This window comes from Corvus brachyrhynchos, unplaced genomic scaffold (genome assembly GCF_000691975.1).
Source record: "Corvus brachyrhynchos isolate BGI_N302 unplaced genomic scaffold, ASM69197v1 scaffold409, whole genome shotgun sequence".
Taxonomy (NCBI): Eukaryota; Metazoa; Chordata; class Aves; order Passeriformes; family Corvidae; genus Corvus; species Corvus brachyrhynchos.
The window spans coordinates 625,319-651,462 of NW_008246059.1; the positions used below are offsets into that span (position 1 = coordinate 625,319).

Here is a 26,144-nt window from a genome sequence, read left to right on the forward strand (position 1 = left end):
CTCGGGCCTTGGCCCGGCAAGGGACGGCCACCTGCGTTGGTGCGAATGATTCGAGCTGAGCCGCTTGTGCCAGGGAGGAGCCGGGCGGGTCTGGGCTGCCGGCCGGGACTGCTGCCGCTGCTTCCCCCGGGCTCTGGAGGGGTCGTTGCGTTCCTGTAGCCCAGGAGCTCCTCTGCAGAGGGGCAGGGGCCTCCCCCTGGGAGCCTGTCGTCGCCGCTGGCTCGGCTCTGGAGTGTGAGTCCCGAGGATAAGGGTGCGATGGCAGCCGGAGCCTTCCTAAATCGACTCAGAACGTAGTTTTGTTCACTTCTGCCTGTATTCTTTGCTGAAGGTGTATGTAGTTTTGACTCACAGCTTCAGTGTGAAGTTGACATGGTTTCCTAAAGTTTGCTGTTTCTTTTGGGTGGTTGTACAGGAGCCAGTCTGCCTCGGCGTGTTAGTTACAGTGCGCTGGCTTCTGATTCTGCTGACGAGGTCTGCTCGATGTGCCTGGGTAGTGGCTGTGTGGGCTAAAGGTGTTGTAACTCTGGAATGTATGCAGAGCTTTTAATAAGGGCAGTAATTCAGGATAAAGCTCTCTGCTGCAGAATACCATTTCTGTAGCAAATTCAAAAAAATGTTTGTTTGTTTGTTTAATTTTAGATAGAGCCCTGATAGCTTGGAAATGGATTGAGCCAAACAAAACTGGAGTTATAATTCCAAAACGCAAGTGATTGAAATAGATCTTGCATGTTTAGATGAAGAGTAAGAAATCAAGCATGGTTTGAGCTAAACAGGCCAGTAGTAAAGAAGTACAGGAGTTTACACTGTAGAAATAATTCTGGAACAAGTACATACTTGTGCATGTAATTTTTAGAGGTACTAGAGATACGGAACTTGAGACATAGACTTAGGCTCTTGCAGACTAGCTCATGGGCAAACCTTGCCTGGAGTGTTTTTTAGTCATGATAAATTCTAAAATTAGGAATTTTGCTAATGCTCTACAGAGTCTGGCTGGGATGTAGTTAACTTTCTTTATAACAGTCTGTACAGTCTGTGTTTTGGATTTGTGGCTAAAACAGTGCTGCTCACACCGCAGTGTTTGGCTCTGGCTGAAGGAGGCTTGTACAGTGTACAGGCTTTCTCTTTTTCCTAATCTGCCCTCCACTCCTCTCAAGTAGGCTGGGGATGGGCAGAGATTGACAGGGCACAGCAGGGACATCTGACCCAAGCTGACCAAAGGGAAATTTCCTAGTGTATATCACACTTAGCAGTAAAATATGATGGTTTTGCTTCTGGGGTGGCCATTATTCACAGACTGGCAGGAGTATTAGTTTGCCTGTGAGGGGTGGTGAGCGATTTTCTTTGCTTCAGTTGTTTTTCGGGGTGGGGAGTGTTTCCAGTTTCCTTCATTTATCAAACTTTTTCTCTTGTCTCACAAGTCTTCTTGCTTTTGCTCTTTCAGTGCTGTGCACTTGACACAGTTCTTCAGATCACTGTTCTGTTGAGATTAAGTGATGTGCTGGATTTATGAATGCAGACTGCTCTGAAAATAGATATCTAATTTCAAGGAATAATATGGGTATGAGAGAGTATAATCTCTAGCTGTGGCAGCAGAACCTAAAATGTTCTGTTTGGTTGCAAGACTAAAGACATAATATGTTGGAAATAATTTGGAAGCAATGAGGAGCTCCAGATAATGTTCCTCAGAGGTCTGTGGACACCATGGTATTGTATCTTTGGTAATGGGATCCTCCCTAATTTCTGTTAGTCGCTAGTGAAGTTTGAGAGAACCTTGATGGCCAGCAGATGTTACATTTTCCCATACTTGTTTGCCTGCGTGTCTTGGCTTCACTGGAAATTCTTCTGGAGACTGAGGAGAAATCACTTGATTGATTTTTCCCTACACTCCTGATGGACAGGACTGATACTGTGAGAAGAGCTGAAAACAAGAGTTGGAAATCAAAAAATTATCCATCAGAAGTCTAAATGGAAGTGCTCTATAGTTAAGTCTCTGGGTTTGGAGCTTCCACAGCTGTGTTGCTCCACAGTTTTGGTGGCAAATTTGACCTATTGCTGCAGGGGGACTGTGGTTCTCTCAGCTCCACCCAATTCTAGTTCAGGATGAGTTAGGACTTTTGCTTGGACTTTCTACAAGATTCCATTATGCTTGTCTCATTGCCCTTTTAATAGGCAAACCTCCTCTTAGATTAAATACAATCTGTTCTTTTAATGAAGATTTGCCTGTTTTGTGGTGGTGGGTTTTTTTGGTGGTGTTTTGTAGGGTTTTTTTTTATTCAGACTAAAGGTTTGAGCAAGGTATATGCAAAATCAGCAACCAAAAACATTTTAGGGGAGCTAAGGAGACTGAGCTAAGTGCTTTTAAATGCAATTCTTGTAGAATTCTAGTTGCTTCTCTTTATAATGTGGTTTAATGATGCGTCTGTCAAGTTTCACTGCTTTTGGTGCTGAAGTTAATTCTCCAGTTGTTGACTTTGAAATGTCACATAGCCATAAAATTTTAAAAAGTGGGTTCTTAAAAAATATTTTATTTCTTTTCAGTACTGTTAAGTTATGAAGGCATTTTGAGGTCCTAATCAACAATGGAGGAAACGGATAGGGAAGCAGTTGCAACAGCTGTTCAGAGAGTGGCAGGGGGGGGTTTGCGGCCCGGAGGGAAGCTCGTAAGAAGGCTTCAGTAGAAGCTCGACTCAAGGTACAAAGTTGAATAAATCTGCATGTCTGTGGTGCAGCATGAATGTACTTTCTTTTTTTCCTTTCTTCTGTTTTTGTTTTTTTTTTCATTCTACATTTTCAGCCAGATGGATAGTTTTAAATCAGGGAGTTTAGTTTTTGCTTGGTGTCCAAACCAGAAAATTTGTGTCCTAAAATTAATGCAAATGAATGGTGTACATCTTACTAACATTTTATTAAGCATTTTAAGTCTTCTTAGGTCCTGTACCTTCTGCAGTTTGTCCATGGACAACTACCCTTGTGCTGTGTAGCCTGTCAGCCAGCAAACCTTTATCTTAGTGATTGAATACTGAACTTCTAACAAAAAATTGATGATTGCATCTGAAAAAGGATCAGTCAGTTACCCCTCTGACTTTTACATGGGTTAGGGAAGATAGCTAAAATACATCATGTTCTTGTCTCTTGTGGAAGTGACCCTGTGATTTTGCTCCTCCTTCACATGTGTATGTGTGAGTGGATGGACATTCACACACACAGACTTAGCCTGACATATGAGTGTGGTCATCCTGTGTTTATTGTCCATATGTTACTGAGTTCTGTGTTTCCTTCCTTCACTGGTATTTGCCAACAGTCATTTTAGACCACTGTATTAAGTAGGTGGAGTACAGTCTTAGAAAAGTGTTTTGGGTAACATTTTCTTAGCTCAAAATGGCTGGTATACACTGTATCTAATCTTGTATTCCACTTAGTTAATCTTATAGCTATTTAATGGCTAGTTCTTTGTGGGAGTCTGTATGCAGTAGAAGAAAACCAGTTTTCTTTCACAGTGAAAAAATATGTTATTTATATAGAATGTGCTATTTACAGATAGCAAATTACATGTTGATTTTTTGTAGCATACAAACAGAATTTTTTCGGATGACTTGGACTTTTCAGATTTAAGTCAGGAAGCAGATAGAGTCTATTAATAATGGATCAGCTGTTTAGTTACTGTGATCTATTTATAATATATGAGAACAGTCATTTGCCTGGCTGCTTTACAGACAGTCATGACTAAACTTTGTAAGTCTTGTAAATGCCTAAATCCACTTTATAGCTATTTTCCCTATTGTTTGCCTTAAATTAGTTCAGTCATCTGTAGGTGGTCAGAAACACCTGTTCCAAAAAGAAGTTCAGTACTCTTCAATCCACTCAGGATGCATTCCTGAAAAAGGTGCCGGTTAGTGATGCAATGGATAGCGGTGCCGTTTTTCCCATGAGAATTACTCTAATGGATGGCAGCACAGAGAGGATGTAGGAAGTATTCTTGCTGTGGATTTAAACTGTTTCTCTGTGTGCTGTGGAAGACGGGGAGACAGACATCAGGGTCATCAGCCAGAGGAGTTGCTGCCTTCTCAGGCTGGATTACTGCTTCATCTGAGGGAATGAACACATGGGAAATCTTTCAGTGTGAACATGTTAGTGTGTATCTCTGACTGGATACACTTTCATCTTTGTCATCACTTTCTTCAGGTGAATTTAAATATCCTCTCTATATCCTCTCCTATATATTTAGTTATGTCCATTTCTTATATGCCTCATTGCTTTTCTTCGTGTGGAACATAAATTCTTAGAGGAAAAACTGTTTTGAAATGTGTCAAACTCCGCAGTTTCGTGTATGAGACTGATGACATTCAGTGAAGCAGTATTTTTGGGGTTCAGTAGCAGAACTCTGAAATGATGTGTGGATGAGCGCCAGGTAGCATTGTCGGCTGGTGCTTTTGTGTTCTGTAGTCCAGAATGCAGGAGAAGAGCTGCTTGGACTCTCTTCCAGAGCTTGTAAAATTATAATCATTTTTGTTTGTGCTGTTATCCAGTCAATGGAAGAACTTCTCTGTGAAGAAACACTGTATAAATATACATATCCTAGGAAAGTTTCTAGGTTGTGGGTGTTCCAGAATATAAACATCCATTAATCCTCTCCCTTTTGATTCTTAGCTGCTGTGCAGTCATGAATTTGAACCATAGGGAGACCAGGAAGCCAGGATTCTGGTTCCATGGCTTCATGTTGAAAGCTGTCACTTGACAAGACATAAAAGATAAGTTTTGAGCCCTTTTTCCAGGATGGCTTAGTTTTGTTTTCATTTCTTTAATACAGTGATGATCAGTCCAATCTAAGATGAATATGAATTCTAGGAAGCAGTCTACAGTGCTAGTCTGGGACGTGCTTTGTTCTCTGCCCGATCCCTGTCAGTCCCAGCTGACTATTAGAAGGCAAACTGAATATGGATGGATGTCTGCTTTTAGAATTTTCCTTGTCCATTTATGTCAGAGACTGAGATCACTGACTGTTTCAGTTCAACATTATCAAGTTTCTGCAAAAGATAAATAGGCAGAAATTTGAATATGTAATACTTGGAAGATCTGCCTCAGAAGAAATTATCAAAGCAGAAGTATTGAACGTTTAATGATCATGTGATTTTTAAAATACTTTATGGTCAGCTGCAGAAGATTGTGTTTGAGTATCGTATTGAATGTTTGAGTATCCTAATTATCTCAGTTCCTGTAGGGGAAAATTGTGTTAATGCGGCAGTTCTATAGATAGAAACTGTATAAAAATGCCTTACCACTGCTTAATTGTGCTGAGTCTGCCAGGAAGATACATTTTTATCAATAAAAACAGCAAGTCATAATTTGAAAGAACATAAATAATCTTAGTTTAAAAGTCACTGCATTTTTCTGAGACTTGCCCAGTACATTTAAAACACAGTACATGTTGTTTGCAGTTACCAGGATTTCCTCTTTGGCTTCTAGTATTCGACAAAAAGTTCCACAACTTTCCAAGCTTTTGGCCCTTAAAAGTCTGGCAAAAAATGTGTTTTGAGCTTAGCAAAACCATTAGTGCCTCATTTTCTTTGCTGGTTACTTTGCCTCCCCAAGTTATGCAGCTGAGTTTTCATGAATGACTTGCTTGTCTTTTGAAACCTGTTATTTCTAGTTGCATTTTCCACTCCCCTGATTTCACCTTCACCACATACATATCTAAAAAATGTGCTGTGGATGTGATCTGATTTCTTTCACTCAGACATGCACTATAATGCATTTTCAGTAAGGTGTCTGGACACCTGAATGATAATCAGGCCTAACAGCCTTTTTGAAGAGTCATTATTTCAAGTGTCACCTGTCACAGGATATCCATATCAATAACCTGTCTTTATGCCAAAATAATCTGGTAGTTGGATTGTGGGTCTGGTCGTTGATGTTTCACAGTGTGAAAATTTTATTCAGTTTGGGGTTTTGTTGTTTGTTTTACTGAATTACATTACTTTTTTTTGCCTTCAGGAGTTTTGGGGTTTTTTCAAAGAACACTTGAGAATTCAATTTGGGCTTTTTTAGAGCATTTTCCATTGTGATTAAAAATTTGTAATTGCTTTAGTAAAATGCTTTGAGAATATGTACATACCAAACATTCTGATGAAACATCCGGACTTTCTTTTGATATCCCCCTTTGAAATTAATTTATGAAGGAAACGCAAAGAAGTCTCATTCCTTTGATCCTGGTTTAATATAGACTTATAAAGTTTATGATCCATCTCCCTAAGCTCCTATGTTAGTTTGTGGGTGAATCAATTGTATCTAGGTCCTTTAAAACTAGATACAAATTCAGAACTTAAAAAAAATGGTATGTGGGCATAAACAACATTGTGCACATGCCAACTTACACATTTCTAGTAAATTACAGTATTTCCTTTTCATTTTTTTCTGTTGAAAATGTTAGATACTGAAATGAAAATTAAATCTTGAGAAATGTTGAAAATACGAAACTTAATGATGAATAACCTGGGTTCTTTCTTTGTCTCTTTGTTTGTATTTAAGGCAGCAATTCAGTCACAGTTAGATGGAGTACGAACAGGTTTAAGCCAACTGCACAATGCACTGAATGATGTGAAGGACATTCAGCAGTCTTTGGTAGATGTCAATAAGGACTGGAGACAGAGCATCAACACTATAGAAAACCTCAAGGATGTTAAGGATGCTGTAGTGCAACACAGCCAACTGGCAGCTGCTGTAGAAAATCTCAAGAATATATTTTCAGGTAATCTAATGTTCTTTATATAATCCTTTCCATACTGAAAACACTTTAAAATGGTGCTAACAGCTGTAAGGTTGTCAAGCAATGCTGAGAACTTTAAACCTCACTGGGAATGAAGAATTAAGGAAGAATCACCTACACATCACACACAGGGAAGTAGCTGGTAGCCATTTGATGTAGAGGAAAACTACATTGTGCTGTAGGAACTTCTAGGCTGGCCATGAAACACAACTCACAAAGAAGTTTCTTGCAAGTAATCAGTAGCAGGGATAACATGTTTAGTATAAAAAACTGAAATATGCAAGCAACAAATACAGAAAGAATATTAATAAAGTTCTGGTGTGTTGCCACCTGAGCTGGACACCTACAGCAAGCCTGTTTGGTACAAATAGTATGAAATTAAATAAGGAGGCAGGAACATTTTGCACCACTGTACAACTGTGAGGGTTTGAAAAATGAAATAAGATGAATGAGATAGAATGGATACTGTAAAGATAAGGAGAACGTGATTACCTGTGTCATTTTGTGCAGCTGTTTTGGTGCACATTGCATTCCATCTTGAATCATGATGAGTTCCTTGCCAGGACTTTTCTACTTATAAATAATTTAAAGTGTCTTACCCCATAACAAGGATAAACCTATCATACTAATTTGATTTTACTTAAATAGTTACTTCTCCCCTCTTATCTCCTGATACTAATACACAAAGTGTACCTATAAAGGAAAATTGCTTCCCAGCCATACCAGGTTGATTAGTTCACTCTCTGTGTGTATCTAACCTTTACAGTATCAGATACAGTGTGCAATTTCAAGAAAAGAGTAGTGTTTACAAGCAATGTCTAGCAATTAAAAACAAAGAACAGCAAGTTGTGCATGTTCCAATGTGGTGTTGTTTTGGGGGTGTTGTTTCGTTTCACACAGATGAATGCAACTGAGACAATAAACCATTTCAGTCTTTCTGAGAGGTTTTTACTATGAAGCATCTCCCCCTGGAGTTGTTAAACAGTATAGTTGTTTTGCTCAGAGATGATCAAATGTTTTATAAACAAAGTGGTTTTTATCATGATTGAAAAGACAGTTACACGCAATCATTAGAACTTTTTGTGGGCTGCCAGTTTTATCACTAGCTGCCTTTTTTGCAGTGACAGTTCTTCTGATGAGATTTTTCAGTTCTTCCCCCACAGGATCCTAATCTTCTTCTGTAGGATTCCTCAAATACTGAAAAAATAATAAAGAAAGAAAATCTTCTAAATATTTTAACTGCACAGGTAATTATCCCTATCCTTCCTTCGTGCCTTAGGCAGGCAAAAACTGTTCAAGAAGGAGGTAAAATTTGGCATTTGTTGGGTTTATGTAGCCTCAGGTTCAACAAAGTAGTGACTTTTAGTCAGGTAAGTTAAAAGCCTTTTATATAATGTATAAGAAGGCCAGTACTGCAATTTGTTTCATAGTAGGCTTTCCAGGAGTCTCTTATTTATTTTTTGGCATCAGGAGGGAGAGAGAAAATTGTGTTGCACTATGATCTTTGTTTAGCCACTGATCAAAGTGGAGCATTATAGTTAATAATGTATAAAGATACGTAACATTTACTAACAGGTTTTGAATACTTAAAAATAATTTCCATTAAATTATTTAAAAATAATTCCTACAGCCGTTCTCCAGCTGTTTTCCTAGTGCTTTTATTGTCTTGTATTTAGTGTTTGTATTTTGACAGTGGTGTTGTACTCTATGTGATTTTTCTTTCAGTTCCAGAGATAGTCAGGGAGACCCACGATCTGATTGAGCGAGGGGAACTTCTGCAGGCTCACCGGAAGCTGATGGATTTGGAGTGTTCTCGTGATAACCTGATGTATGAGCAGTATCGCATGGACAGCAAAAACACACATGACATGAACCTCATCCATACATACTTTGGGGATATGCAGAAACTGTCTGAGGAATTGGCAAAGCAGCTTTGGATGGTGGTTCAAAGATCCCTTGTTACAGTCCGTCGAGATCCAACTTTGCTTGTCTCTGTTGTGAGGATAATTGAGAGGGAGGAGAAAATTGACAGGCGCATGTTAGACAGGAAGAAGCAGACTGGGTTCATTCCTCCTGGTAGACCAAAGAAGTGGAAAGAAAAAATGTTCAATATTTTGGAAAGAACTGTGAGCACACGGATTGAAGGCACTCAGGCAGACACCAGAGAATCTGACAAAATGTGGCTTGTGCGACATCTAGAAATCATCCGCAAATACGTCCTTGATGACCTGCTCGTGGCCAAGACCCTGCTGGATCAATGCTTTCCTCCCCATTATGACATTTTCAACAGGTTGTTAAACATGTACCATCAAGCTTTGGCCACCCGAATGCAAGAACTTGCTGCAGAGGATCTGGAAGCAAATGAGATTGTTAGCCTTCTAACTTGGGTTTTGAATACCTACACTAGGTAAGGCCCCCTTTTCTGTTAGCAATAAGTGAGAGGAAACATGCAAAACACAGTTTGTCTTAATGTTGGCATGTCTATTAACATACAAGAAGGTAAAAAAGGGATTATATCAAACTAGCAAGTTCTTTACTATTCATTACACATTTTGCATCCTGGAAATTACTCCTTAAAACTTGTTTGTATTTTCTAATATTTAATTTTGAGTTGCTTCAAGTTTTAATGCAGTTAAAGATCTGCATGAAGCTACAGTCACCTTGTATTGGTGTACCAGTTTGGTGAAGTATTGGGAAGAACAGGAGACTGAGAGCTCGTGTGTGAAACATAATGTTTGTTGTAGCCACGGCCCCGGAAGATCTGTATGATTATTAACTTTCTATTGTTCTCTTCTACAGGGGTGGGACTGTTGCAGCTGCCTCATTACTGCTAAATGGAAAGAATGTAGTAACTTCCTTTGGGTTTTCTCTCAAAACTATGTGATGATTTGGTTTTTTAGAAGAATTTCTGCTTACAGGTTGTTTTCTATGATATTTGAAAGCGTATTTCTTTTGAGTTGTGTGATTTGTTGGGATAACTTAAGCTTTAGGGGGGGTTTGTTGCCTCCTTTTTTAATCCTCCAGATAGAAACAGCTCGAGTGGCAACTGTTGAGTTTTTGCTGGCGTGTAGTTACTAGAGCAACTGATTTGTTTGGGAAAACGTGCTGCTAGCCTTTCTGTGGCTCAGGACTGTAATCCTGTTCTGAATAGCTGGCACTGACCCAGGTTCTGTGTCGTGTGTACTTTTGATGTCTTCAGTTGTTCAATATCACTAATGCAACAAGTTAGACACTTTGTGGGTTTAGAGTATAGTACTATAAAGCACAGAGGTGGGAGATAATACTGTTCTGGAGAATTCTAATAACCAGCTTTAAGGTTTGTGTTCGGCACTCTGTGCTTTACACTGCAAAGTTCTCCTGGTTTTTCTTCCCTGCAAGGAACAATCAGGAGCACCCACTTGTGCATACTTAGATACTTAGGGTATAAGAGAGATGCAGCCACTAATAAGGAGCTGAGTTAATTGGCCTTTTCTTCTTTTGAAGGCCAGAGGAATAACTCTACAGTGAATGAAAATCACAGATACGTGAGTCCTTCTCATGCATGACCTTGGCAGAAATCCTGCTCCCGGGCTCTTTGTTTATGTCTTGGGGCTTATGTTCCAGTAAGGCGATTCTTGGTCTTAAAATTCTTTAATTCTTCTACCTTTCTTCCAGAAAGCAGAGGAGATTGGTACTGAGTTAGACAATTTAGAGCTAAAGCTCTCTCAGTTGGTGTGTTCCATCATTGGAAGGGCAAAGGGAGGGAGCAAAGTCAGTGTTACCTCTATTTGCAAAGCAAACAGATCTTGCTAAAGCAAGTCATGTGGCTTATAGCACCTGGTGGCTGAGTCTTGTGAAGAAGGGAAACAGTGAAAGGAGTAGACACAGTACAGGATCTTTGAGAACGCACTTCTCCCTGCATCTCTGCATGACAAGTGGGATGGAAATTAGAGGAAGTACCTTGAAGGAAAAAATTAAGGCTTTGACTTTTTCTCTTCTCTAAAAAAAAAAAAAAGGCCGGAGATGGCAGTACAGGAATTGTGTTCTTGTATATTACAATAAAAGGTTATAAATAGGATGATAATTACTGGAACAGGTTGCCCAAAGAAGCTGTGGATGCCCCATCCCTGGAAGTGTTCAAGGCCAGGTTGGATGGGGTCCTGAGCAACCTGCTCTAGGGGGTGGCATCCCTGCCCATGGCAGGCAGGTTGGAACTAGATGGTCTTTAAGGTCCAAGCCAAGCCATTCTATGAGAATGAGCCATTGTGTATGTTGGTAGTGCACAGTGGGAGAAGAAATCAGCTCAGGTTTCTGAGCAGGAAGGTAAAGTTCTCAACAGGGATATTTGCAGAGCTTATCAAATCTCAGTTGCTGGACATCTCTTAACAATACAATAAAGAGTTCTCCATAGGGATATGTTTATAATAAACTAGGAAGGAGGATGGACTACATGGCATTATGGTAACTGTGCATAATAGAGGGAAAATATAAATTTGTATTGTATTTGCATATTACAGCTGCACTTCAAAAGCAGCTGAGCGAATACTGACTGAGAAGAAGCACTGAGGGTTTTTTCCATGTGATGAATTGATAAAGTCATGCATAACTTTACAGTATTTGCAACATAGGAGTTAAAAAAGAATCATGGGGGTTTCTTAATCAGAGCATGTCTGCATGGAAGCTGTTTTTAGAAATGTGCTCAACTCACAGCTCAGAAATAAAGTGATGCTACATGTGGAATAATAGCCTTTAATATTTGAGAGGCAGTTTTACTGTGTCAGGTGGATTTCTTTCGTGTTGAAGTCAATGAGAGTTTCGGAAACATACTGTTATTATTAAAATCTGTGTTGGGTTGGGACCAGGCCTCTTATCTGTGTCTGAGGAAAATTATAAGTCTTGTAAGATCCTGATGCTCAGATTTATAGCATCATTTTATGAGATACTGATCAAGTGTTGACAAAACTGCTAAGAGTTCACCAGGATTGCTAAAGACAGTGTCAACAGTGTTCACTTTGAGGAACAGAAGGAATACTACTACACATATAGCTGGATGCTGTCTCCAGAGCCAGTACCTCTTTTCACAAGATACAGCAGGACTGGGGGCAGAATAGAAGCTTTCTAAAATGCTACTTTCCAAATAATACAATTATGTTTGAATTTTCAACTTGATTATAAACTTTTTGTTGAAGGTAAATAACTTCCCAACAGTCAGAAACCTTGTGACCCTTGGAAGAGGGTTGTCTGTTGCTTCTTTTCCCCCAGGCACTTGGGTTGTGACAATCAGGAAAGCGAAATTGTGTATAGGAAGAATTTTTTATCTTGGGGACCAGAGGTAGAAGCTTGTGGTCTTTGTTTTGGGGTTTCAGGGGATGTGCTTTGATAAAAGGTTAATGTTTCTGTGGCCTTGTGAACAGGGATAATGCGGCTAGAAATATTTTCTAACATGGCACAGTGCCATAAACAGCTTCTCTCATTTCCCCTAAATCAACCTAGAGCAGGTCCTGCTATTACGTGTATTCTTTCTGTGAACAGCAACAGAATGGAATTCAGTTTTCTGACTAGATTGAGCCACTTAAAATAGTTTCAGTCTCTTTTCTTACAGGCTCAGGAAGATGTTACAAGTGTAGGATGTTCAGTCACAGTAGCTTTTATGGTTTCAAATACAAGAACTTTGATATTCTAAGTTGGTAGCTGTAGTGGTTTTTTTCAGTGGTTTTTTTTTTTCCAGGATGTGGAAGCACCACTGTGCTGACTCGCTGCATCTACCCAAAGAACAGCTTCAATTTGCAGAACTATACAGACTGGACACTTGCTTAAGAATTTATTTTTAAGTTGCTATTTGTTTTTATAGTAGCCTCTGTGAATACAGAATTTGTGGTTTCCTTCTGAAAAGCACACTATAAATGGAATGTGAAACAATTTATGTTATTATGATTGAATATATTTCCATCAGCTGTTAATAAAGCACTCTCTGAAGAGTGTGGGTTTGACTTATTGATTTTTTGAGCATGAAATATTAAGAGTTCTTGCTACATTGTTCTTTGGCATAGCTTTGGGGTTTGTTGATTACACAAACCACTCGTATAATCTCATATAGATGCAAAATACTACCGTAAAGTATTAATTTTATATAATTCTTATCAAAATATTTTTGAGGGTTGCTCTAGTTTCTTTCAAATCCTATAAAATCAAGAACTTTCCTTTGCAAGCAAGTGCTCTTATGCAGTACCCATGAAGTGCACCTTTGATTTGTCTTCAAAGATACCTCTTCCTCTTAGATTAGCTATATTCTCTACCAAGACAGGAAGCTTTTCTTTTAATATATTCTAATTTTTACATGGATTTGATACAAGTACCAAAACAGAAGCTCTTTTGAGGATCTGAGGACAGTAATTTGTACTTGTCACTGATCTTTACTGTTCTAAAATTCAAAATGTATAAATTGTCTGTCATCACCTCTGAAATTTAAAAGATGGATAAAAATGTCCCCTACAAAGAGCCCACAGGCTGAACCAGTTGGTTTATTCAGTTTCAAGTAATCACTAATTCTTGTACATAAAAGTAAGAAATGCATGGAAAGGTTGTATATTTAAATGTCTCTAATGTTTTTTATTATATGCTGGGCTGTAACTTTTACATTCTTTCTTTCATATAGTTTTATTTACATTTCTTGTAATGCATTTATTGTTGCAGTTGCTATTAAGAACTTTTTGAAATGTGTAGGTATTGGAAATTTGCCCTTTACAATGAACATACAGAAGAATTTGCATAGTTTTTTAGTTTTTAACTTTTTATTTCATTTTTCTTTACTAATCTGCAATGTTTTATTCTTTTCTTCTTTTTCTTTTTTTTTTTTAAATTCAGTGCAGAGATGATGGGAAATTCAGAACTGTCTCCCGAAGTGGATGTAAATTCTCTGGATGCTCTGATTTCACAAAATGTGGTAGACCAGCTTCTCAGCAAGTATATGTCAACACTCACTGTAAGTAATAACAGTGCAAAGGCACATGCAGATATGACTTTATAGCTGCATTAGTACCTCAGTGCTGCTCCTCCATCCGAGAAAACTGTGACAAATGTGAATCCAGCACTATTACTTTTATAAAAATTTTCATATCGTATGTGTAGGTTTCTTCATAAAGTCATAATCAGATGATTTTATATATGTAAATCATGGCATTTCAAGGAGTACTTATGCTTTACAGATTACTAATAATAATTTACTGGAAAGGAAGGGATTCCAGTCTTCATATGCCTAAATCCATAGTGCTAGTAGGTTAGCACTTAAAAAGACACTGTAGGCAGCTTGGTCCCTATAGTAACTACATCAACATTTGATAGAGATGTGATCTTTTCAAGGTAATCAGGATGTTCACATTTGCCAGTTTGATTCTTTTAACAGCCTTTTTCCTTTCATGCCTGTTAACTGCATGAGCATAATTTCCTTTTGTGGATGCCATTTCAAGTGTATCTTAACTATAAATGCACTGCTTCTTTGTTATCTTAAGAGTCACTAGAAGGTGGTCAACTACATGGCAAAGCAAGCACTATGTGATTGTCAGATCCAATAATTGCCTCCAAGAGTGGATATTTCAATAGTTGTAACTTTGGACTTGCTGTTCTTAAATTGTTCAATGAACTCCTACTCCTCCTAACTTTAGGAGCTTTGCCACCCGGAGGAGGGAAATTTTTATGCTTCTTTGGATTTGTTAGCTACTAAAACGTGTCCAGCAACAGCAACTACTTGGACTTTACACTCATCACACTGATATGAATCAATCTTGTAGTGGGTTAAGGAAGTTGCCAGTAGAGGCTCTGCTTCCCATTAGCTTTATTAGGACTTTTATGCAAGTTTATTTTTCTGCACTTACCTTTAGGACGAAAAATACATTGGTTTGCTTTCTCAAGCTACTTTTTCCTTGACTCAGGAAATGCCTTTGAATTCATTTTTCCTCACTTAGCATGAAAAAATACACCTATATTGGTTTTCCAGAATTGTTTTTTCCCTTACCTACTGAAAAGTATTATGTATAGACTATTGCTTTTTTTTATTTATAGAATATAAATAAAATAAAGTTGCTACTGTATTAAACAGAGTGGCTTTCTTTTTGCTGGTTTTGATTTTTGGCTGTATCTTTGTTTTAAGGCAGAAAATACTGAAACTGCCTATTTGTTTCACTTCTACTTTATTTCTTTTGATGCTGTTTAAATGTGTTTTTAAACACAATATAACTAGTTCTGTATGGATAAGTACAAGTAATTGTGACTATCAACTTAAATACTGATGTTCACATCAACAAAAATGTCATGAGAAAGAAAATGCTAGTAGATTTTAACAGATTTCTAGCATATTATTTTTCCAATCACCTCAGCTTGAAAAAAAGTCTTGGCACATGCTGATCTTAAGGTGAAAAAAGTCCCCTGGGCTGCTGGCTTAAAAGATTAATTCTTCTTTGCAAATCATATCTCATCAGAGCAGTTCCATGCTTATGAGGATGAAAGGTAGTGCATCATTTCACACAATTGAAGAGGGTACTATATGGACTTTCATGGCCTTTCTGTTTGTGCTTACTGGTAATGTGTAATTTTGCATGGCAGGGCACTTTTTGCATGGCAGTAATACATCTGTTACATGTTGGAAAGAGGTGCAAACATTTCTATTACTACGGATTTTAAGCAAATGTGAACAAAGCAGAAAAGAGGCAGAAATCATCAACCCAAGCAAGACAGGAATCAAAGAATCCAGTTATATATTTAGCAAGCATCCTGGTCTTTACTCTTGTGAATAGGTCTGTGCTATGTGTCATGCAGAAAACTGGCTTAATCTCCTTCTAAACCCAGTTGTTCTTAATGTCTCTTTGCTGTATAATGTACTGGGCAGATGGGAGGAGAGCCAGCCATTTTATCCATGGCTGTGTTCTGCAGTACTTGTGTTCCAAGAAACACAACCCATTTAATGTAATCCTGGGGTTTTGTCCCCAGCAGTAACGAGCACCAGTTTCCTAAAATGGAGGTGTAAGAGCAAGTACAGGCAGATATGTGCTATTTTCCTACATTAAATATTACCCTAATGTTTTCAGTTGGGGAAAAATTCAGTTTGAAACCTAAAGCCTGAGCCTTAAATTCTTCCAGAGTTAGTAAACACATTTATTCTGACGAACTGACTTGCCCTCTGTGTTAGGAGCACTCCCCTTCCAAAGTGTGCCTAAGCTTCAAACTACACCATTTGTGTACCAGTACTAACCTTTGCCAATGCAAATTTTAATTTGTCTGTTACCTCTATCCTGTCGGAATGACAAGAGTGGTCAGCATTATCTGTTACTATGCCACTCTTCATTATGGAAATGACTGCTATTCTAAATATTGTAGCAGGAGTTTTTGTTGCATCGAATTAAATCTTTTCTTTCTCTTTGTTGCTTTATTTAATGAAGTCTAACATCATTGGCTGGCTACGAAAAGCACTGGAGACAGATAAAAAAGACTGGATAAAAGAAACTGAACCAGAAGCAGATCAAGATGGATACTACCAGACTACACTCCCAGCTATTGTTTTTCAGGTATAAGACAACTTGGTTATTCCAGAAAATCTATAGAAGCAGTACATGGATTTGGGGGAATGGAGAGGGAAGCCAAACTTTCTGGAGTGCTATTGTTTCTATGTCTTTTGAAGTAGAGTGGGTTTTTTTCCTGTAGAGCTGTTAGTTGGAGAGGTTGTTTCTTTGGAGCTTTTTATTTACCTTCTTTAATGCTTAAAGACTTAGTTCTTTTTTATGTGTAGATTAGAAACACACTTTTCTCACCCTGTTTAGTTGGTAATTGTATTTAGTGAGCTGCTTTTACTTAGGTCTCTTGATGTAAAGCTATGTTATAAGCCCACCAGATGAGATGGTTGTGACTTAGTGGAAGAGTTTTTGTTAATACAGTTCTGAATTAGTTAGGCATGTTTGTTAATGTGGTGCTGAGGTAGTTAGGCATGTATTTGTTACTGTAAGTTACTCATTATACAAACACCTTAATACTAGAATAAAAAGTTCTGTTGAAGGTTGAAACTGTTGCTGTTTTAAACAATACTTCAGTTAACATGAATGCCTGTCCAAATTAAAACCAGAAAAGATAAGGCTGTTTCTAAAATCCTAAAAAAAAAAAAAAAGCCACAAAAATACCCAAACCTGCACCACCCTGTTGTTGGTAGTGGAGAGTTTTGAAAGTGATCTTTATCAACCAGAAAAATGTCAGCTTATTATGCTCATTTTCTAATTTTTCTTTACAAATATTGTGTTAGGTACCTTCAATGAAAGATAGATTATCTCTTCTTCCTGCATTTGTTTCCCATTTTATTTTTTTTTTCAGCTTATACCAGGATTTTGTTACATTCTTTCACATTTGTGTTAGTGCCAAGGTTTACTTCATCGAATCGTTTTCAGAAAGTGTGTGATATCAAAGAAACTGGTGGCTGATTATTGGCTCTAGTGTCATGCTGAGAAGGACTGCAGTATTGAGATCCATGTAACAGTGAAATTTTCAAAATGATCTTAGCATAAAAACAGCTCATATTTCCACCTGGCTTTGTATCCTTCCTTCCTAGTTTCCCTCCTCTCAAACACAGCTGCCTGTAAGTCACCTAGATCTTGTACCTGCTTATGTTTCTAAAGTTTAGAGGCTCCTTTACTTCACTATTGTGAGCTCTCTACTTTCATATATGGGAGAAGCAAAGGGATTTGAGTTGTAGGGTTATTCATTACTAACTGCAGGAGCTGACCCTAGGACTTTGATACGCTGTAAAGCCAAAGCACTACTGAATTAAAGAGATAAGTACTGTTTTGCTGAAGAAAAAATGCACCTATTTTCAGTATCAGACCACTGCAGTATGCTTTAATGGTTGTCAGTAATATATTAATTACACTTACAAAAATAGTGGCTTTTGGTTAGTCAGTGGGCTTGTCTGAAAAAAAAACCAAAAACAACAAAGGCAACAAAAGGCATGTGTAGTGCTGGTGCTAGTGAGAGTCTCCAAGACTCCAAGATGAAAGTCCTTCCTTTGTTTTACCACTGATAAAGGCCTCTCTTTCTAATTAAGCTATTTTTGTCTTAGATGTTTGAGCAGAATCTTCAGGTGGCTGCTCAGATAAATGAAGATTTGAAAACAAAGGTACTCGTTCTATGTCTTCAGCAAATGAATTCCTTTTTAACCAGGTAACATAATGTTTAAAATACAAATGCTTTATCCTACCTCAGTCTCTCTTTGTTTCTACAATTCCAATATTTGTTTTCTGTTGGGATGTTTCCTTATTGCTTTGTCTTTCTCCTGTCACATTCATGCCAACCAAGCTTTTCTTCCCTTTCCTTTTCTTCCTTTCTTCTCTTCCCCAGTTTCTCTGCAGAAGTTCCTCTGTGCTGCTGAGTGGCACTTTCAGTTCCTGTCTGCAAACGGCTCTGTAATTTTTTGAGTCAGTTCCACTTTCTTTTATATCTCAAATTTATACCTCTTTCTCGTAAGGAAGAGAGAAAACACCTTCTTGGCTGGATTCTGTCCTGAACAGAAAGACAATACCACATGAGCAACACACTTGTTATAAACTACTTCTAATTACCTGACAGACCCTTATGGAGCATTTGGTCTGATGGGTGTATTTGAGTTATTACAGATTTGTGTCTGTTTAATGCCATTCCTTGTATGTGTTACAGGTACAAAGATGAAGCACAATTGTATAAAGAAGATCATCTTAAAAATCGTCAGTATCCTCAATGCTATGTTCAGTACATGATTGCAGTCATCAACAACTGTCAAACCTTTAAGTAAGTCTGCATATTCTTGCAGTATTGTGGGAAAATAGCTATTGATATTTCAGTTGTCATACTGCCTCTTCACAGAACCTTTTCTTCTGTATGCAAAGAGGGTTTCAGTTAAGGTAGTTTAGCTGACTAAACAAAGGCAATAAGTTTAAAGATACTGCTGTTTTAAGAGTCAGGTTTTGTGATTGCTTTTGCCTTTGGCAAGCCAAGCCATTGTCCCTCACCCGTGAAAAACCACTCGTTATTCCAAGAATTTCATTGCCAAAGAAAAATTTATCTTCAGCTTCCAGAATTTAAAAAAGTCATTTCAGTTAGTTTGTCTGGGTCCTGCCATCTTCTCTCACATATCACCTTCAAGCAGTGTGATCAAGGTGAACTGAACTGGAGAAATGTAAAGACAGACCTTCTGTCAAGAGTATCAGAACGTGGCTCACGTTTCAGTGATGAGCAATCCATCTTCCTGCTCATCTGGATCTGCTGCCATTAGCAGGTCTACAGATCATCAGCAGTTTGCTACCAACACACAATTAGTCTACACTGACCACTCCAAAATCATGCTGGAGAGTAAATTAAGGCTTCCAAAGCAAGCAGCAGGCATTGTTTCCCCTTGCAAAAATAACTGTCTGCTGTGTCTTCTTCTGTGCCTGTACTCCAAAAATTCAATAGGAGTGCATCTGTGCATCAGTGGGTCATGAGAAACCTTTTTTTTTTTTTTTGTCACAGAGAATCTATCATCAGTCTGAAAAGAAAATACCTGAAAAGTGACATGGAAGACACGTTGTCAATCAGTCATGCAAACATGGATGCAACTTTAGATATCATTGCTAAAGAAGGATGCTCTAGCCTGCTAGATGAAGTCTTCATGGATTTAGAGGTTAGAACTTTTTTCCTCAGAAAACCCCAAGTTTTATTTAGAAAGAAAAAATAATTCAGAATGAAGTAGTTGTGGAGCCTTTTGATTGCTAAACATATAAAATATGTGGTGTATATATATGGGCTAGCAAAATGTCAGTAAACATTAGTACTGTTCTTCACTGGATGTGGGAGACTGGAAGGTTGCTTAATTGGGTTTCATGGGATGACATCAGGCAGGTGCTCTGTATATAATTAGTATTTTCTAGTAGATACACTTAGTCTTAGGTTGTTGAATTTTAAGGATTATTTGGGAAACTACTGCTGATATTAAGTTGCCATTGCAGGTACAGTTCATGTGTAATTAACAAATTTAATTGATTCTAACAGTGGGCCCTTTCTGTCTGGTAGATTTCCATGTTTAGGAATTCTAGCTTCTTGTATAGAATCCCTCAGGGAAGGAATTATTACTATAAAGAAATTGGGAGTATGGGGAGGGAAATTAGAGAAACAGCAGGAAATGGTCAAGAGAGATGCTCTGGAACTTGCTAGATTTGTAATAAAATGTTGAACTAACGTAAACACCTTGAATGACTCACATGAGGAAGGATGTTGGAGCAACATAGTTTAGAAATTGACAACGCTTAAAATTGTCTCCCATTTTTTAGTAACTGCCCTGATCTGATTAGACTGTCAAAAACCTGATCTGATCTCTTGTTTGTTACCTTCTCAGCCACACCTGAACGAGCTGATGACGAAGAAGTGGTTGATGGGGTCTAATGCAGTGGGGACTATCTGTGTCACTGTGGAGGATTATTTCAATGACTTTGCAAAAATTAAAAAGCCTTACAAAAAGGTAGGTGCAAAATATTCAGTGACACTTTGCTAATGTACTCTGAACATCAAGTTGATTTGGAATTTCTGAACACCACATGGAAATCAGAATTGGAATGCAAAAATTGAAATTGTTTCATCATTGGAACTGAAAAAATGTTCATCGTCATACTGCAGAAGCTACTGGTTTTCTGTTCATATAATATTGTCAAAGGCAGAGTTAAGTTGCAGGACTTAGGCCAGGAAACTTCTTGGCATGTTACTAGTTATTCTTATGAGTTTGTAAGTTTCTATCTCTCCTCAGAAATTTGTAGTCAGATAAAATTAGCTCTTCTGAAACTAGTTTTGGTGGCCTGAATTACTTTTCTTTATAAATGCACATCATGTAATTCTTAGTTTTAATATATACAATAAAGCATAACGAACTCAGTGCCATAAGGGCTAAGAAGTGCATAATAGCTATGTTTAAAGTGCTCTTAGAACAGCAAATGTGCTAGGTTAGGTGCTTTTTTTCCCCTGTGGTCTGCCAAAGGATATCTGGATTTCTTTACTGATAAAATCAAGTACAATAATGTGGAAGATTAAAGGCAGGTTCATGTAATAAGACAGTGTTAAATTATTGTCTAACACTTAGGAACCTAATAGAAGCTAGCAAGATCAGTATTTAGGTGAGGTCTTTGAAAAACCTCTTACTAAGCAGAAGGGCTTAAAAGATATTTTGTCTCCAAACCATACACTTATTCTTTCTTACCTTAATTCTCAAAGTTATAAAGAGAACTGCTCAGAGTTTCTCTGATGACCTTTTAACCTTCAGTATTTTCGGATCTTAGAGGCCTTATGTAAGTATATGTATTTTCAGACCAGAAAAAGTGCACAAAATAAGTTAGGTCAGTCCCAGAATTAGTCTATATCCGTGGAACAGCTTTCTTTTCCAGATTTAGTTTGTTACTGTGAGGTATGAATGCTTGGCATGAGTTTTGAAGTGTTAATATCAATCTCTGTAATCACATATGTTTCATCATGTAGCATTTATTGCCACCCTGTGGGGAAAAAAATTACAAGCAGATTCTTTGGCATTCATCATATCTTCTTTTCCACTGTCTCCCAACACAAAAAAACCTCCCATAAAAGATGCCATATGTTCTAGCACAGGCTGGACCATGCTTTTGCTTCCCTGATTTGTGATGGGATTTTTTTCTGGTTTTAAAATATTCTTGGGTAACCCTGTTTTGAAAGGACAGTATTTAAAAGCCACATAAACGAAGCACCTCCAAGAAGACTGTAGCTTAATGGAAAGGACACCGTTCTGGAATAGAGGAAATCTGGATCTAAGTCATTCTGCTTTGCTGTTTTCCTCATGTGTAAATTGAATGCTCTACCATAGCACTGTTGGCTCTTGTGGAGTGTTCTCAGTTGTAGTAGAGCTGTTCTCAGTCCCTTTCCAGTGGGATGGGCCATACATGTCAGTCCTCCACAGTCTGTTCTGTGCAGTTCATTTTCCTTTGTGTAATTGGCATCAATTCCACCAGTGCAAGAGAAGCCATTCCTGAGCAGCCACTTAACTGGTATTTCTGCAGAGTCTTGAGAGCAGAACTTGAAATAGTATTTTCTGTGTTCTGGAGGAGGGTTGTGACTTCCAGTACTTTGCAATCTGTTGTTTTCTCCTTTTTTTTTCCCACTACCCCTTTTCTCTCTTTCCTGAAACCTTTTTTTTCAAGTTTTGACCAGAGAACATGTTAATTAAAACTAAAATTTGATACATACTATTAATAAAAGATAATAAAAAGTTTTTGACTACCTATTATGCAAGATTTTTGTTAATTGTAACTAACTTTGTCACTGTGCTTAAGGGGAAGAAAAAACGTCTGAGGACTTGTGGGATTTAAGGACTATCCTTACATTACTGTTGAAAAATAAGCATGTAAAGGTTTCAGGGTTTTACTTTTGTTCTTTATTTCCAAACCTCAGCATTACCCAGGTACCAGTAGATATTTCCTATAAACAGACAAGTGCAAAACAGCAGATCACACAGGGAAGATCTGAGAAAGTGATCATTCTTTGGTGCTCCTCAAAAAATTCAGACATGGCATTAAAGATACCTTGGGTTTGTTGTTTCTTGTAATTGGCACATTGTTAGGTAAAGAGAGATTTTCATTTCTGTTAGCACTGTGGAAATCTAAAACCACTCTATCTGTATTATTAGCAAAAACTGTATATGATTAAGTGCAATTACACAGTTCAAAGCCTAAAAATAATGGCTACATTTGCAGGTATCACTGGCATAATCCACCACCTTTACCATTTCTTTCAGACAATGACTCTTGAGGCCCATCGGCGAGTAGTTGTGGAATACATCAGAGCAATCATGTTAAAACGTATATCTTTCAAGAATGCAGAAGAGAGAAAAGAGGGTGCAGAAAGAATGATCAAAGAAGCAGAACAGTTCAGATTTTTGTTTAAGAAGCTTGCAGCTGTAAGTATTTGCTTTGGGTAGTCCTGTTAACCTGGTAATTTACAATAACCCCACATATTTACTGCTTGGGGGAAATGGCTAGAGTTAGATCTCCATGTCTCCAGAATGTTGAGTGACTTGGGAATATCAAAGATGCCAACTGAGGGCACAGATGGAGTTTCTGAACACACAGGCTGGCTGCTGAAATTCTGGAGCACCAGTTTCTACTGCTTTGTGTTTATACAGCTCTCTGCAGCTGAGTATTTGAATGGCCTCAGAGAGATAGGTACCCTGAATTCATAGTAGTAAGTGAAAGGAAAAAGCAGTTGTAAAAAAAAAACCAACACTTTAAAAATCTGTCTTCGCTTTTCCTGGCCAGAAGAAAGGCTGATGTGGCATCAAACAGATGCCATTACTTATTACCTAAGGAGCATGCAGTGTGTTCATTTGGATCAATAAGATGAGTGTGTTGACCCCATTTAAAGTCCAGTAGAAATAGAAAAGACAGGCTAAAAAAGGTACTTGAAAATCAATGTGCAAGACAGGCCTAAAAGTTTTAACTGCATAAGAAACAGGGATTTTCAAGAAAGGTCCTAGGGCCAACAGATGACAAAATGCAAAAAGAATGCTCAGAAAGATAAAGCCTGAAAAACTGGGGGAATTAATGGAAGCAGTGGTGGAATAAATGAAACAAACCATACCTGATTGGCAGAACCAGATAACCTTGAATTAAAAGTACTAAAATAGTCCAGTTTAAAAAGATACAGGTAATCAATCCGTTGCTGAAAGCTGCTTTGGTGGCCAGATGACTTGAAGGAATCTAATGGAGGGCCAGTTATGAAATAATGTTTCAGAAGAGATCTGGCTTTCATTTTAGTTATTCCTAACATTTATGCTCATAGATTACCTAAAGTTGAAGACTAGAATGTATCACCATGTGGATAAATACAAGATACTGCTTGTGGGGCACTACTTTCTTCACTGATATTCTCAGAGTAGGTCTCTGAATGAAGAACAGGGAGAGAAAAGGATTATGGTGACAATTCACAAATGTTTTGGGTTTTTTAATGTCTGAAAATTCAGCTTTTTGGGAAATTCAAGAGCATTGTCAGACAAAGTATTAATTAAAGGATTGTTTGTAGATTTGAGAGGTTATTGCTATTGTTTTGGGGCATTTTTAATATTTTTTGTTTACTTTTGCAGGGCTCTGGAGAGGACACTGAAGGACTCTGTGACATCATTGAAGCCATTGCAGAGGTTATCAAGCTGACTGATCCTTCACTGCTCTATCTGGAAGTTTCAACTTTAGTCAGTAAATACCCAGATATCAGGTAATTCTCTTTGCCCTCAAATTTTAAAGATAGATAACATCATAATTTCCTTGTGGTCTTGGGCAAATTTTAAAATTTTAAAACAGTGTGAAAATGTGTCCACATTTTTCATATTTTAGAATGTAACCAACCACTTTCTTGTGGAAAATAAGGCTAATGTACAATATATGTGTATGTAGACTAGGAGTTAGAACTGCTTGAGTACTGCGGAGGAATACTTAAAATACTTCATTTCTGTGTTTTGGGAGGATAAAATAGGTTTTAGAGTCCTCCAAGCAGCCAAAACAGTGCTTTATATTGAGCAGGGAAAACCAGTTCTGAGTAGAGATCTGATTAAGAATAAAAAGTACCCGCTGAAACTGAGGGAAAGGATTGCCAATTAAATGCTGGTTTTGACAAAATCTTAACTTGTGCAAAGCTTCCTAATGGCAGTTTTACCCTTTTCCTTTGACAGGGATGACCACATTGCAGCTTTGCTGACAGTGAGAGGCGATGCCAGCAGAGATATGAAGCAGACTATCATTGAGACTTTGGATCAAGGTCCAAGCCAACCAAATCCAAACTATGTGCCAATTTTTAAAGAAATTACAGTTCCTACCCTCACTGTGCCAAAACTTCTTAAGTAATTGACAACTCTGTTTGTGTGTCATTACTGCTCTGGGATCAACAGGTTTGAAATATTTGTGGGCAAATTTGGCAATGCTATTTCGAGTGAAGTTCAATATACATTGATGCTTGCTAGGCATGTTTGTTTTGAAAGACTTGGACGTGAGGAAATGCAAGCTTTCTGAAAGAAGAAGGATTAAAGGTCATGTTTGAAGAACAAAGCTTTTAATGGCATGGGGTTTTTTTACTGACCCATTTGTTACATCTGGTTTTGGTGTCAGCAAATACATTTTTCTTGTGGAATATGTTTGCACAGTGCACTGCAATGCTATATAAAGATATTTATACCAAAACCTGCAGAGCTGTATTAGTATATCCAGCACTAACATACATCACTTACAATACCTAAGCAGACTCCTTTAGAACTGTCTTTATATGGCACTGCATTGAGTGTTAATGTCAATCCACTTTCACATTATATTTTGTGTATGTACTTACTTTGGTGTAAAATAGTTTATTGCAGAAAACTTAATTATGAAATCTGTTTCCTGACTTAAAGGAATGAATGAAATTGCTACAGTGCAATTTGATTATAGGTTGAATAAATAAATAAAGACATAAGGTACAATTTTTTTTCACTGATTCACTATAAACAGCACATAAAGCACACCAGTTCAATAAAATGTTAAACCATTGCTATGCTCAGCTACTATTATTTGCATCCTTGTAGATTTACAGAGCATGTAAATCTTTTTTTGTTGTTGTTTTAAGTGTGAGTAAAAATTGGATTTAATAGTTTTCTGAAAACACAGTTACTGGGTTTTATTTCCACAGTATTTTCAGATTAATCTAATTATAAAATAGTACTAGACAATTGTGGATTCAAAATTCTTTGATGAAGGACACATTTAAGGCATTATCTTTTAGTACCTGCCCAGAGTTGTCAGAGGTAAGCACAAGGAAGACACGAGCCTCCATTGCTTTCATTAACCTGCTGGAGTTTGTGTACGTAACTCCTTTGGCCTGTGGCTGCCCGGGCCGTGTGCCATTCCAGCCCTGTCCCCAGCTCCTCTGCACCCCAGATGAGCAATGTACAAGGTCAGCAGTTTGGACAAAGGATAGAACTGCGACTGTGACTTTTTTCAGTGATGGGGACAGTGTGTCCCCAGGGATGGTTCAGTAGAGCATCATCTTGCAATCTCTGTGCTTGAGGGATTTTAGCACAGGAGCTCCTTGGGTCCCATGGGACCATAAACTCTGCCTAGAAGTTGTAGGTACAGGGAGGGGGATTTGACTCTTTCTCAGAGGGTTGTGTTCAGCCCTCAGTAAAGAATTCCGTTAAAGACCAGTGAGGTGATACTAAGTTGGCTTGTACTCTAATTCCATCCTATACCTGAAATTCTTTCCCTGTGTGCTTTAGTCCTCACTTGTATAAGGGAATCAGTTCAGCGGGCTTTGTTTCTCCCTTTATCCCTTCTTCCTCTCAGCGATAGTGCGGAGGCATCTCTTGGATGTTAAACTTACACTCTTT

General features: G+C 38.0%; 1 protein-coding gene across 1 annotated transcript; it reads left to right on the forward strand.

Moving 5' to 3' along the window:
* Positions 1–25: 25 nt before the first annotated feature.
* Positions 26–25,309, forward strand: EXOC3 (exocyst complex component 3). Its single transcript, XM_008642679.2, is given in 14 exon segments — positions 26–234; positions 2,542–2,649; positions 2,652–2,695; positions 6,529–6,748; positions 8,492–9,173; positions 13,610–13,727; positions 16,177–16,302; positions 17,838–17,938; positions 18,431–18,541; positions 19,262–19,412; positions 20,124–20,246; positions 22,536–22,697; positions 23,880–24,007; positions 24,462–25,309. Coding segments are annotated over 13 exon segments (2,205 nt in total). The 5' UTR covers positions 26–234; positions 2,542–2,582; the 3' UTR covers positions 24,634–25,309.
* The last annotated feature ends 835 nt before the right edge of the window (positions 25,310–26,144 follow it).